The sequence below is a fragment of the Brachycentrus maculatus genome, unplaced genomic scaffold (assembly GCF_059751285.1).
Source record: "Brachycentrus maculatus isolate JH-2025_06_01 unplaced genomic scaffold, ASM5975128v1 h1tg000142l, whole genome shotgun sequence".
NCBI lineage: Eukaryota > Metazoa > Arthropoda > Insecta > Trichoptera > Brachycentridae > Brachycentrus > Brachycentrus maculatus.
The window spans coordinates 879443-895626 of record NW_028280895.1 but is presented as its reverse complement, the minus strand read 5'-3'; the positions used below and the strand labels follow the sequence as shown (position 1 = coordinate 895626).

The 16184-nt window shown below is 32.0% G+C and overlaps 1 protein-coding gene across 10 annotated transcripts in view; it reads right to left on the bottom strand.

The window, feature by feature from the left end:
- Window positions 1–1385: 1385 nt before the first annotated feature.
- The window catches only part of LOC148308973 (polypyrimidine tract-binding protein 2-like), a 552278-nt gene continuing 537479 nt past the window's right edge, over window positions 1386–16184 (bottom strand). For all 10 annotated transcript variants that reach the window (XM_088260789.1, XM_088260790.1, XM_088260791.1 and 7 more), the window contains 5 exons: window positions 15695–15787; window positions 14698–14812; window positions 13624–13725; window positions 12992–13069; window positions 1386–11972 (listed from right to left, as the gene is read on the bottom strand). In XM_088260789.1, the coding sequence (XP_088116915.1) occupies window positions 11840–11972; window positions 12992–13069; window positions 13624–13725; window positions 14698–14812; window positions 15695–15787 (521 nt within the window). In that variant the 3' untranslated portion in view covers window positions 1386–11839. The remainder of the gene's footprint in view (window positions 11973–12991; window positions 13070–13623; window positions 13726–14697; window positions 14813–15694; window positions 15788–16184) is intronic.

The window sequence follows — 16184 nt, the reverse complement described above, 5'->3', positions numbered from 1 at the left end:
TTTGAACTCAAGTAATATACAGTGGAACCTCTCATAATGAGTATAATCCGTTTCAGAATCTTAGTCGTTAAGTGAAACATTTTTTGTTTTGACCGTTGCGGATTTCCCGGCTCACAAGTGAATGTCGTGAAAAAGGGTCTAACCCCTTTCTCTGTAACTTGCTCGTGAAATTTAGCTTGTTAAGTATAACTCTTTATGAGAGGTGCTTGTTGCGAGAGGTTCCACTGCAGTTATAATTTTCTAGATTTGTGGGATTTAAAAAAAAAACATTTATCATGGTGGAATATCAGCGTTTAATTTAAGAAATGATAAACATAAAAATTAATTTTATTCTCAAGCCATTAATGTAATCTGAAGTCCACTTCTAATAGTGACCATAGATGGCTCCACATATATAGTGTCGTGAGATTAATGTTATATGTAGGAGTTCCAAAAAATTAAGTAGTATGGTTGTCAATCATGGGTAGAATGGTGAATGTTACAGGTGTGTAAATTGATCACTCAACTAGCCTTTGCCTGATCATAAGCCCTGTAAATACCCAAACTTCCATGTTGAGATGTCAAAGTGTCATGATTTTTCATTCTAATATTGATTTAATGTCATCCAGCACTGCTATCTGTTACAAAGGACTGATCACCTTTTGCTCATGTGATTAATGGGCAAAATAACACTAGGCTAATATTATGCTTTGTCCTATGTACCATAGATTGTGGATAAGGGTGAGGGAAAAAAGACCAGACACAAAACATAGGTTCTGGCTACCTGTTCAGGTCAATCTCTCAGGCATACCCATTTATGCAAATCTCTCAGGACGTGTCAGGGTGAACTTCGCAGGTATATCTATCCAGGTAAATCTATCAAGCATATCCGTCCAGGAAAACCTCTCAGGCATACCTAAACAGGAAAAACCTCTTAAGGCGGAGACTGACCGGAGCATTTCGTCGTAACATAACGTCGTAACATCGCTAGCGGCGAGCATCACCGAGCATTCAAAACCATGGATGGAGCGCTTGGCTCACTGTGCTGACTGCCTGTGTGCTCGCATCGTAACGTGTTACGTTACGACGAAATGCTCCGGTCAGTCTTCACCTTTAGACATACTTGTCTGGGTGAACATTGCAGGTATACTTGTCCAGATAAATCTCTCAGGTATACTTTATCTAGGTCAACCTTTCAAATATACCCGTCCAGGTAAATATCTCAAGTGTGTCAGTCCAGGAAAAGCTCTCAGGCATGTCTGAATAGGAAAAACCTTTAGAAATACCTATCCAGGTGAATTTTGTAGGTATATTTGTTTGGAAAAACCTGGTATACTGCGGCGTGTTTGGCTGTCTATATGAAGATTTATTTAGCCAAAATGATGGAAAGGAAGAAAACAATAAAATTTGATTTTTCTTATGTTTTATTATAAATTGACAAAGAATAATCTAAAACATCATTAGCGTAGAATGTGAAACCAAGTGGTTGGTTGGTGGACCAAAATCAAAATGTGCAGAACGTCACGACAGCATGGAACATCACGTGAAATCAAGTTGGCAGTGAAAGAACTTGCAGTATACATAGTGGCTTTTAATTATTTCTAAGAGCAATATTCGCTCGAGTAACCTAGACAAATTGTTGCCAGTACAGGTTCCAATACATTCAACTTGATATCACAGTAAACTCTTCATAAATCACCAACAGGGCATGTAGTCATCTTTTAAAATATGTGCACATATATATTTTAAATGATTTTATCTGATATAATTCAATTCAATAGAAAACATGCATACATAATACCTTTTGATGTATCAGGGGAGGAGAAATAGTGAAGGGTTAGCAGGCATCACAAGATACAAAGTATTTAAACATATTTCTTTTGGCATAGGTTCTAGACTGAATTCCCATATTACACATTTAAAAAAAATACAATTCCAAAACAAGACAATGCAAAAAAAGAGAAAAGAAAATTGATAAAACAGTGCGTAATATTTCTTACATCCCACGCACATATTATCTAATCAGTACTATGCGCAGAGGGGTATGCAGAAGGGGTCTAAGTGAATAATTTTTTTAAAATAAAATTAAGATACTATAAGCAAAAATTAATTTAATTTTTTGATGTCTTGAATTGATTATTATACAAGGAAACCATTTTTTAAAAACTATCAACCATATTTTATTTATCTAAGTATTTGAGTCGGATTGTGGTCCCGTGGTTAGTGCTGCAGACTCTTAAGTCAGAGTTTCTCGGTTTGAACCCACTCTACCACAATTTGATACCTATTTCTAATAATGAGCCGCTCAGGCTCACAGAAATAGTATGAAATTGAAATATTTCTGTAAATAATAAAAACACAAATATCTGTATTTAATTTTAAACAAAAAAATATTTTTTTTTACACTGTATCATTTGGAATGTATCCATTGTGTAAATGGGAAGTTCAGTGTACTTGCCAACGATATATTACAATAAAAAAGGTTAACCAATCATTTTACGGTGAAAATTCTTTGTAACCTTTTTTGTTTTGGATCTTATTTCATAAATGGATCATTCTCATGTGAATAGGTAAAAGACATGTATAAAATTCAATGTTAAACAGATATTTTGACACAAGTAGATGTGAATAGCTTTTTTAAGTACCGTTAAATTCTCTTTAGTTAGTGATTTAGAATCCATACCGCAGCGATAAAAAGAAAACTTAATTTCAGACACTTGTAGTACATATGTAGTTAGACAATACAATAATAATTGATATTTATATTTTTATTAATAAAACACACATCCAATCTAATATATAATACTGTGGTTGGCACCCAACATTTATAAAATATTTTTACAGTAAATAAGATTTGTCATATCGTAATGATACAGTATATTAGTGAAATGTCAAGTTGTGCAAGTTTCAAGAGAAACGGTGAAACTGTGGTTTGAACAATGAGAAGCCTACGTAATATGTTACGAATATGTGATGCACATCGAAATAAAGATTCAAGCCACACTCATTACATAGGGTTGCATAAGAGTTGATTGATTCAACGAGAAAATAGTGTGATTCTAGTCGGCTCACATATTCCATACACCCACCCATCGCTAAGTATGTAAATAACATCATTTAAATGTTTGCTAAATAGTGGATTATAAATATGAGTATAATGAATATGATTTTTTACTTGTCATGTATGTCCTTTAAATGTCAATCGATATTCGAGATTGGATTAAAAAGTTTCGGGTGTTTTTCCTTCTAGATTTGCTGTGTGTCGTCCTGTATCAATTACAATTTATAAAATCCATAATTTTTCAAATATCCTTGGCATATTTGTCGGTTTCAACCATATGACATGCAATTAGTTGAAATTGCATTGAATGAGTCCATTTTGTTTACATATATCTTTGAAGATAAAAATTAAAACTGTATGAATGTATTTGGTAAATAGGGTGATTGATTTTTTTATTTATTACCAAAGATACAAATTCAAAAAGAGACCACACTAAAAAATCTTAATATCATTGATATGTGTATTATATATACAGAAAGGGTGATTCTATAAAAATTGATACAGGAATACTTGTATTGTGAAATATTTTAAATACATATTCCCAAAACTTTTTGAACAAACCTTGAACTCTTTTATTTCATTGAATGATAACGATAATGATAATCCACAATTGCTTTCGGGTAGGTACATATGTATTAAGGAGCTTTCCAGAGAAAATAAGCTGAATATTGTTAAATTTATACAATATAATAGACAATGACTGCACTTTCATCAGCAAATTCTGAATGAAGCAATTTTGTTCCCATTCGTGGTAAGTATAGCTATTGAATATTTTTAAAAAAATATCTTCGAAATTGTATCAATTTTTACAAAAGAATGTTCAGTTATGTTGACAGCGTGTTTTTTTCAGCGAGAAAAGACTTAAGAGTAAAGTTTAGATTAAAGATTGTCACGCGTTAAAGGTAAGAACAGTCATTCAATTATTATTACTTATGCAAAGGCATTTCTCTTACGAAGACATATTCCCCGATTAGAAATTTTGACACAGTTTAAGCGTTTGAACAGATTGCTATACCCACCCACACTAGTGCGAGAGATTTAAAGAATCAGGTAAGAAGTGTAGAAGTGTAGAAAGTTGATTTATACGTAGATTATAATACACTCGTGTTTTGTCACCCCACCGACATTTTACATAAGGGCACATTTATTACAAACGTTTACTTATCGTAATATACATTCAATACCTTGAAAAGACAACACCAATGTCGAGAGCTTAGGAACGAGTAGAATTTTAGTTTTGTGTGATACTAAATACTGTTTACTAAATAAATAAACCGAATTGAAACACTCGATTTGCCAACGGGTATCGTAAAGTATGATTCTCACCGACTGTTTATACAAATCAGCTCAAAGCTTCATTTCATATTCATGTCTAGTATTAATAAATCTCAAAAATTTGAACGATTGTGTTAATTTACTGATACTATATACTCTACTACTGATATACTCCGTAGAAAAGTGGTTAATACCACCCTATATCGGAGGTTTCAGGTTCATTTTCCAGGGGTAAAAATATATACAAGCAATTTTTCATATTATTTTTTTGAAATCTCATCGAAGATGATGAAAAATATGGAAGTCTGGGTATTTACTGGGCTGATAACCATCATAGGCGGGTTTAAGTGATCGCTTTACACACGTGTAACATTCACCAATTCTACCCATTATTGACAACCACACAACTCACAAATTCTTGGAACAAATTGTTATTGAATCACTAAAACTTCACTAGAGACATCTATTGGTGAAATGAAAAGAAGCTTTTTATTGTGAATAAGAATCCAGATTTGTGAACAAGTATTTGGACACACTCAAAATGTTGTAAGCGAATTTTCATTTGTTCATATTTATTTTATGAAATGTCACACTATATGTCACACTGGACCTGAGCCGCAGAACTGAATGTCTTGCTTTAATGTATTTAACGATTAAGATAACACTGCGTTAATACGATGCAGTATGCCTTAAGCACCATTAAGTGCGTCTAAGGATTATATTAAGAATGAATTCTTTAGTTTGTCTTAAAAACAGGTATTATTTATTACAAATATGTATTTGGCAAATCAAGACATTTCACGAAAAAGTATGTCTACACTAGAAGAAGATTTATTGTGCCCAAGATTCCACTAACGATAATTTGTAACGATAGATTTAGAATTACACTTAGACTAAGGTGAAAGCTACCTGTGACCGTAGAAGGACACACAACCTCTTCATTGTACATATGACCATTCACAGTACACCGCACAGTTACTTTCCTGTCACTTTTAATGTACAATTCCAAGTACATAAACTGTATTGTAGAAGCTGTATATCGTATGATATTCTCTTTCCAATGTGTTAAATCTCATCTCGACAGTACAGTTGACTCTTTTTTGAAAGTACATAGAACATTCTAGACTCCCCGAACCTAGACACGACCCATTCTAGACAGTACACACGACCGGTCTCCCCCATGATTATAATATATTTTTCTAAGCTAATATTATGATTTTTCTATTTATTTAAATAAAGATATAGGTATGTTACGGAGTACTTCTGTAAATACAACTACATTATTCTTTTAAATGTATAATTTATATTAGTAACACTCTGGTGTATGTAATATTTTACCTATTTTGTGGAAAGTTGCCGTTACTTGAAGAAGCATGATTTTTCCCAAAATAAAAACATTTACACACAATGATTTAAAATCCAAGAAATGGACAGCAAATTCTTAGTATTCTACTTTCTAAAAACTAGATATGAATATGATAATAATATGTTATGTACGAGATATGAATAGACATTTTTAATACACACTTATACTTTTCTCAGAGAGAAATGTTTTATTTAACGCCTACAAAAGGCGTGTAGTTTAGAAATTTACGTTCAGAGTAGACTTTAAAGTGGAATGTTTAATTACTTGTAAAATATTTAAATAAATATGTAGTCGATATCATATAATGTAAATATGTGTCAAAAGGATAGATTTCAAAAATAATTTAATTTTATAGAATTGTTCCCTGATATAATATAATATTTTATAATTTTACCACTTGTCTCTTAAATTGAATGAGCAAACAATTACTAACTCATCAAGCGGAAAATTTGTTTTACTTTACTGATGAAACAATTCCTGTTTTTACAATATTATTACATAAACGATCGTAATTATAGGTGTATGTCGTCCGCCTCCGTAGTGTAATGGTCAGCACGCTCGGCTACCATTCTGGAGGTCCCGGGTTCGATTCCCAAGGGGGGTAAAATAAATAGAAGTGATTTTTTCACTGTCATATTTATTCAATATTATCCTGGACTGGTACCTGAAGCGGAGGGCTGATCACCTTTCCTTCATGTGTAAACGATCAAGATAACACTGCGTTTATAAGACGCAGTGCCCTATGCACCATTGGGGTGCGGATAAGGCTTTTATTATCATTTATTAATTATAGGTTGGTTAAACACATAGGATATATGAGTTGGCTGGCATTCCTGAGTGATAGCCAAATTGGATGACTTTAGACTAATGTTTGCGGAACACTCGAGTATATTCGGCAAATTTGTTGGTAAAGCAAGTTGGTCACAACATGCCCCAATGTTTGTAGGGACGATGAGCGTAGCCCGTGTTAAAGGGTGCTTCGCTCTATGCTGGGCATTGCGAAGTAAGTTGCTATGTGTATTCTTCTGAAGTTCTGAAGAGCCAAACATGTTGGAGCGGTTGTATCGCAGGTTTGCTACCAGTGAACAGATCACTAGGGCTGGCGTTTGCCACTCTCCATTGCGGATGGAAAAATCTAGTTCATCGTAATAATTAAAATTGTTTCATCACTAACATCACTGAATATAAAATTTGAAAGATGAAAACGAGAAAAATTATTTACTTATTTATATCGATATCAATTCGCTATATTTTGCTAAATTATTTAATAAAACATTATTTCCGAAATAACAATATATAAAAATATTTTAAACTTAAATATAAATATCATGTATTCTAAATTAAAAGGAATCGTAATTAAAAATATCTTCACTTGTATGATCACATCATGTTTTTTTTTAAAATACTTAAAATATAAAAAAGATTTTTATATTAGAAATAATGTGGGTATTAAAAACAACAAAAAACAAATACGCATGCTAGAATGATAGGAAAATAACTCGCTACCTTACCTTGATACTTTTCGTGAACGGAAGAAAGCAAAGCCATCGGAAAGTAAGGAACGGAAAAGTGGATAAAAATAAAACAAAAGAAAAAAAGTTTATAATTGTAATTGAAAATATTAAAAATAAAGTTAGCTAGAATAAAAGAGAGTACAAAAAAGTTGCAATATATGATCATTGAAATATGCAAGTAATTTTAGTTATTTGTAAAGATTTTATTAAATGATTCTGAGTAACTAATCAATCAAAAAATATAAATATATCTGTGACTTAGAGCGCAAACTTACTAAATACAAATTAAAAATTTCTCCAAAAAAACACTTGAAAGTCTAACAAGATGACAGTAAAAAAGTGTAAAGTTATCTCATGTTTAGTCTTTGATTATTTATAATATTTAAATTTAAATTTTTTAAAAATGTTTTCTGTCTGAAAAAATCTTGTAAGGAGTTGAAACAAATTTTCTGAAATAATTGTTAAATGATTTCGTTACTATATAACATTTTTCAAATTAGACAGTTTCTTGTTCGTCACAAAAGTAAATTTGCATTTTAAAAGCTTTGACATATGTACTGCTACTGCTACCCATCACGACGCTTTATGTAGGGGTATACAGAGAGGATGGAATGCCACGCTCGGCCATCTTCTTGACAGCTTACTATATCCATATGGATAATATACCAGTCATACTGTATTCATAGGTAATGATCGAAAAATTGAACTTAATAAACTTTGTTTTTTAAGTATTATTTACTTACTTACTTATAACCCTTATCCGCACCTAATGGTGCATAGGGCACTGCATCAAATTGACGCAGTGTTATCTTGATCATTACTTAAATGAAGGCAAGGTGATCACTCTTGCGCTTCAGGAACCAGTCCAGGGTAATATTAAATAAATATTACAGTGTTGAATCACTAATATTTATTTTCACACCCCATCTGGGAATCGAACCCGGGACCTCCAGCACGGTAGCTAAACACGCTGACCATTGCACCACGGAGGCGGATAAGTTCTATTTAGTGGCATGATAACTCTACATTGTTTTTATTCATCATGTTTAATTTTCGCATTATTAGGTTCTGTTTTAATATTCAATTTAATGAACATAAATGATTAATATTTCAGGGATTAAAATAATAATAAAAGAACTTGTCTGACATGCATTCAGTTAAAAACTTTAAAGGACAATGATTACTTAAATAATTCCCAATAACATCAGTTAAACCAGTACTTCTATTAATTAAGGTCCATCAAATGACATTGTACGCTCTAACTTTTCTACTTAGTAAAATATAGATCGCCATGGCCTGGCAAGTGGTGTATGTAATACATGTGCGTTATCCCACTAATTGGTATATCAAAATTTCTATTGAATTTGAACATTGATAGAGAAGATTACTAAGATACGAATATTGAGTCTGAGTTTTATCAAAATTAGCATAATGTATTAACATTGACTATATTATTATAGTCCGCCTCCGTAGTGTAATGGTCAGCACGCTTGGCTACCGTTCTGGAGGTCCCGGGTTCGATTCCCAAGGGGGGTAAAATAAATATAAGTGATTTTTTCGCTGTTACATATATTCAATATTACCCTGGACTGGTACCTGAAGCGGAGGGCTGATCACCTTTCCTTCATGTGTAAACGATCAAGATAACACTGCGTTTATATGATGCAGTGCCCTATGCACCATTAGGGTGCGGACAAGGGTTTTATTATTATTATTAAAATAAATGTCATCCGACTATTTGGATAGAAGGAGGTGGAATTTGTCGTTTTGAGTTTTGTAATTTCTGCGTTGATAACATGTTATTTATTTTCATGTATTAGAATGTTCGCTCTCCAAGCCATAAATAATTTATTGCATATTTCAAAGAAACACATTAAAATTAATGATAAAACGCTAAAAATGAAAAAAAGCCTTATAAAGTACGATTCATACATCAGTAAATGAATAAAATAGCCAATATACGTAAAATGAATACATAATAAAATGTGCGTAGCAATGCAGGCCATCAACACTAATGAGGCAGATATTCTAGAAATACTTATATTTTGTATTAAAAATATGAATATAACAAATAATACTATTAAACATATACATAGTTTAATGAAAAGCTTGGAAACACCGTACGGTATCGTGGAATGAAATGTATTATTACCATATTTTATTAGTGTATTGACTTAAAAAAATTATTTTGGTAAAATTACGAACGCTCAGAGATACAAATTTGATGATAACTGACTTTAATTGTACAAATAAAAAGGGAGAATATATATTACTGCAATTTCTGTAACTTGTGACAGTAAATCTGATACATTTAATAATTAAAATCAGTTTAAATTGGCTCGCATTATCGTACGTCTTAAATAAATTTTTCAAGTAAACAAAAGATATTAATAAGAATTAAGATCAAGCAAATTATAATGATACAATACAAAATACAGGTATTAAGGAATGGTGGCAATTACATTAGATTCTTTGACTTTAAACTGACCCTGAATAAAAATTATAATAAAAAATACATCATCGCTTCTCATACAATATGATATACTTTGTATATTACAAGGTCCAGCAGGTAGGACGATGTTTTGTTTTATGTAATTCGAATCAAAGCGAAGAAATGATTATAGGATGGATAAACAGGTTTCCGCAAGCAGGAAAACAAAGGAAGGAAGATTTTTAAAATGACAAGACACAATAAAGAAGATGATTCATTTGGAGCTGGTTGTGAATGCAAATCAATAGTTCCTTAATATTAAAATTATGCACTAGTACCACTTTTAACGACAGTCACTACAACATTATCATTTGGAATAAAATGTCCAGTTCCACATCACCGCTCTCGGCAGGTCATACATATAGAACTTTTAAATCAATCAGAAGGGCAACGATTCACACCCTGTTACCTAGTTTTTTTTTAAATTCAGCTAAGCCTGAATAAAACAAATCAATCAATGCTCTCGTCTTTATTACTTTCTAACATTTTAATGATTCATTCTAAGCTCTATCAATTATTTTTGCATATATATATATATATATATATATATATATATATCTCAATGTCTTATCATTAAAAACATAACTGATGGTTTTCATAATGAAATAATTACAGATTCCTTGAAATTTTAATAAATGCAATAATAATTATACGAATACTTGAGTCTTTCAAAGCGTAGCATTCAATTTTGAGAAATATTCATCAGTTTGGCATTCGAGACTTACACGTACTAATTTTTTATATTAATTTATTTTATCCCGATAAAATCAAAATGTACCGATAAATAAAGTGTCATATATAATGAAAACAGTTTTTTAAAACACGTATTAAAAAATGAAAGACCATTTTAAATAACTCGAATAAATATATAAATTTAATATGATAATTAATAAATTTAATATAAAATGTATGAAATAAAAATTATCACTACAGAAATAATTAAATAAATGTAATTGTAATATAAAATAGCTACCATTTTTAATAAAAGAAATTCAGCAAATGTATTATCGAATTTCAGACAAACGTAACTGAAAAACGAACATTTAAAAAATGGATGCATGTAGAAAACAGCACCAAAAACATACATAAAACATAATTATGTTACTAAAAGTACGTACTTAATTAACGTAAATTATAATATTACAGACAAAAATACTAAATGCTTCTTTATACTTCCGATTGCTACGAACAAAAGAGTTTTTCAGATCTGGGAATTTGGCTTACTCCGCGATCCGTAAAGGAGAAAAGGAGCATTTTTATCATTCATGTAACTAGTCTATAATGTTTGATAATTTTTAAAGTTAAATGCGTTTATTTACTGAAACCTCTTTACAATAATTACCTTACTTTGTGTAACTTATATTATAATCTATATTAATATATTTAATAAAATAAAATCTCAACAGAATTCTGCATATTGCACACACAAACACATTTGCGAAGTACGTATCGTTTAGATTCTTTACGTTTGTATGTGTTTAATAAAATATGAAAACTTTACCTCATTTCCAATATAGAATAAGTATAAAAAGATGTGATCGACTAATAGAAAGAGATGATAGTTTACCTTTTGCGGTGACTGTAAATCAAAGCTACCGAGAGAGTCTTCATTTCGTTATTAATTAATCTCTCACCGCTTCTTACAACCTTGATGAAAAAATCATCATAAACACCGCGTTAATACTTGTTAAACCGGGAGTCAAATAAAATAACGATCAGGTCTTGAGTAGACAACGTAATCTATTCGAGATATCTGATCTTTAATTGTGTAATTTCGGTATTTAAGACCTAAAAATGGAATAATACCAACTGATAATCAACCACCAAAGTATTGCTGGTCTAGAGCCAATAAGGCTTCAGACGCACACGTTCCCCCATTATTGTGGCCTTTATCCGTACATTTTAATTGTGACTTGATTGAGCATATGCAAAAATGCATCTAATATGGCATCCTTCCAGTTTACTGCCTCTGATCGATTCATTTACCCTAAATTACCAATGTATACATATACTTCAAATTAATAATCAGACTGTGTATCAGTTTCATATTGTTCAGTGGTAGCAACAATGAGAGTGCCGAGCGGTGTTGTTTCGCACTCTTTAAATGAACGAAGAGAGGAGTGAACATGACCAAGATGCGAGATTCATCCGATTTAAATATTAGACTTGGAGAAGGATACTCTCAGATGGTTGGACTCGGAGAGTTGGTGGTTGTGCATTTTGATGAGAGCCGAAACGGCATCGTCGATCGTGGCCAGTTGAACTAGAGCCATCTTGCGGTCCTTCCTAAAATGAAATAGAAAACATTCTATCATATGTTGGCTATATTAATCAATGAGTAAATTATAAAAATTAGTGAATACATATTATAGACAAATCGCTCACTCCTTTCAACAACGTCAGATATAAAAAAACTTTTTACTGTGCAACAGAACTTTTAAGGTAAAACCTGAATGTTTTTTCTCAATTTGAAAAATATAAAGTATATTAAAAAAAATTGTTAAACAATACCGTTTCTTCAAAATGCAAAAACAAAACTTTCTGCCCTGTAGCGGGTAAATATTAAGTTAAAAATATGCCGCTTTTGCTGGGATAAAGTATATTTTCTGGGCATTCTGAAAACATGCACAGCTGAAAATTGTCCATTTCTGATATATGACGTTGTTGAAAGGAGTGAGCGAAATGTGGAGATACCTTCAAGAAATCTTCCTAGCCAATAATAAATAATCACCCATATGAGGCCTTAGCTTTTTAATGTGATCTAATTATTATATATTTGGAGGTCCTTACCAAAATGTTACATTTCCATTTTAAATAATCAGGAATTCTAGCTTATAAAATTGTTACGTTTCGGTGCGATTTAATGATTTCATGTTGGTTTAACACAGGATTGGTCACGTTTTGTCCCAACTTTAATTAAGATTTTGATAAAATACAGTAAACAGAACAGATTTGCATTTAAAGGATTTTTTTGTACAATATTAGAAATGTTACTTTTTGATGAAGACCTCCTCAAATTCAATTGTAGGGGGTCACAGCTAGAGACGAAGTATCTAACAATTTTTAACCTCTTTCGAATGAGCAGTGTTTACGGATGCAATTACTAAAAATATCAGGTTATTTTATTTTTTTACTCAATTGAGTGTGGATAGAAGAAAGATAGCGTTACTGAAAGGTATGGAACCCATGGCCTGTTTTAAGTGGAGTTTTGTTGTGATAATATTTAAACTAGGCGTAGTGAAAAAAAGTTTTCTTTTATTGATATGTTTTAATATACTGAAGTTGTTTTTATATTATGTACTCACGGGAAAAACTTAAAAGCTTTGACATTGAATCCTTTCTTTGTAAAGGCTTCTTTGATTTCTTCCTCCGAAACAGTAGCTCTGAAAAATGAAAATACAGGTTAGTAAAACAATATATTACAACTTTTATCGATAAATATAAATTTTTGAACACCCATCATACGATGTACAGGTAAAATGGGTGTTCGAATGGAGATATTAGGAAATAATGCAAGGCTGAGATAAGCATTATCGATTAAATTAAGAAAGATGTGTTGAGATGGTTTGAACATGTGGAATGAATAAGTGAAGGAAGAACAATGAAACAAAATTATGAGGCGAATGTGGTTAGAAATAGGAGGAGACAAAGACCAAGGAAAAATAGCAATTGAGTATTTTAAATGAGTGGTCGGGTCAGGAGTTGAAAAAATCATCAGGAATGTATGAGGACATGCATGAACGCGGAAGAGGCCAGATTGTTAACAAAGTCGGATCGGTGTGGCATTCCATTATTTTCTCTGCCACTACTATGGAAAGCAGCGTGATGATTAGCTAGTAAGTTAGTTAATAAGATAGATATAAATAACAGTTAGATGTCTTTATTGAGAATGTTCATTGAATTGACCAAGGCTTTGTAAATGATGAAGCGCACTTACGGAATATTGGAGAGGTGAAGAGTGCCGCTGGGCGGGTAGATGTTCTGGTAGTTTTTGCTGCCTGGCTTCTTGAATCGGTGGAGAGGACTCTGAGAATAATCTCTGTTTCAAGGAAAAAAAATCATATTAATATTACTATTATAATATCGGACACTGGAAATAATCATTCAACCTACAGATGAGATGTCAATTTTAAAGGTATCTCAACTTTACATGAAACATGGATCATTCATCTCTTTTTTATGAAAGAAGATGGAAGTCTGAGCATCCTGGTAAACATTACACAAGTGTCTAAAGTGATCGCTTAAGCTAGCCTAATGCCAAGGTCGTAAGCCCTAGGATACTCAGAATTCCATCTTCTTTCATAAAAAAGGGAATAACGATACATGTTTCATTGTTGAGACACCTTTAAAAAGAAATGCATGTTTTATATAATAGTCTTGAAATCAAATGTAGAGAAATAATCCATATTTGAACTGTATGTATGAGTGACACGGTGATGTTAGAGGTAATCATATGCTAGAAACATGTCCACGCTATAATTTAGAATATATATAATAATGTCAGGTTTACTGTGGTCCTGTAGTTAATGTTGCAGACACTTGAGTCACAGTTTCTGGATTCCAACCCACTCTTCCACAATTTGATACCTATTTTCGAATAAAGAGCTTCTTAAGCTCATATGAAATTGTAATATTTGTGTATATAATACACAAATAAACAAAAATAGCACAAATTTTATTCTAGCATTTGTTGCCTGAGAAAATTGATGCATTAAAATTTCATTAATTTGAAATTGAAGACATCAAAATTGGAAAAATATTTTAAATTTCAAAAAAGTGTTTCAATGTCAATTTTTTTTTCACTTTTCTCAAAATTTGTTTCAATTGGATTCCTGAATCGACGAAATATTTTAGCAGAAGGGGCTGCATTAAAAAAGTTTGAGAACCATAGGTTCCAGAACCTATGGTTCTTAAACTTTTTTTGGTGTAACAGATTTTTTAGTGTTTTGACCAATAGGAGTAAGACTTCATTATTTAATAAAAAAACAGTTATGTGTTTTTTTAAAGTTACCTCGTAAGTCCAGCATCGGGTTGACCATCTTTAGGTAGCTGAACAGTTTGATGTTTGCTGATCATCACTCTCATGGCCTTCCCGAACACTCTCAACTTGTCCATATGGGTCATGGCTGCAAAGAGAAAATCGTAAGTCATCTGATCCATGCTTGGTTTTCATGTAGTGTCTAGAAAATTTTGATCCTAGATGTATGGACCAAATTGCAGATAATATGCGAATGCTGTGTAACAACATATTTGATAGCGGTGGCAACTGATATGGTCACACAGCACTATATCAGTTACTACTTTCTAACCGGAAATGAAACCAAACCATGGATGGTTCATACAAATCATTAGATGAGTCAAGTTATGTATCATATCAAAGCGACATACAATATATGGGGAAGTCTGGATGGTCCCATTCCCTCACATGCGCTGCCATTGTCTTCTTCGTTGCCTTACCCATCTAACGACATTTTCAATCTCACATATTTCTCTTATTTGGTGTTCTTTATTCTCTTATCTCGTAGACTCTTCCCAGATATGCTCCTTAGAGTTTGCATTACTGACCCTCACAAATGTGTGGAAAATGTTTGAATGACAAAATTAAAAATTAAGATATTAAGAAAGGATTAAATATTCTTCCTTCCTTTATAAATGAAAGGAATGTAAGGCTGAACTAGTGATAATCGGAAAGATTGAGAATTTTTTAAAGGTAATATGGACACGTGGAGCGAATGGATAACGAGAGAATGACTATGGAAGTATATTTGGCAAATGTGAATGGGAATAAGACGGTCAAAAAAGACTTGACCAGATCAATTAGAACCTTAAATTTGGTGGCATCAACAGTCTACATAATTGGAGAGCATGCAAGACTAGATGTATGGACGTGAAGGAAGCTAGGAGTGTATGTCAGGACAGAAGAGTGTGGCGTTCCATCCTCTTTGCCCTACCCCTGCAGGGAAAGGCGTGATGGAAGTAGTAGTAATAGTAGTAGTAGTATATTTTACCCAAATGCGCTTGATGTGGCTCGGCCAGTTGAATGAGAGCAGAATCCTTCTTATTGTATAGGATCTTCACTCTTTGGACATCACCATACACACCTGTCATGAAATTATATAAAACATTAGTAAATATTACATATTATAACCATAATTCTTACATTACTTTCAAACTAAAAGTGCATAACACACTGCTGTTTGCAATGCGTTGTCTTGAAATTCAAAATGTGATAATTAGAGAAGTATAACGTTATATCTAAACTTAATTGAATGTATTATATTAAAGTTAAGAACACCGTATTAAAACTATTTGAAAAAATAAAACAGATAAAAGAATAGGTCACTAAACAGTTTCAAGGAATGGTTATAAAAAATCTACAGTAATGAACTGAAAACAAAATAATGTACTAAGCGAAGAATAAGTAGGGGTTGTTTAAACAATGTTCTAAGGTAAAAATAAAAGATGAGTATTATGGACAGTTGAATGTCCGTCGGTAGA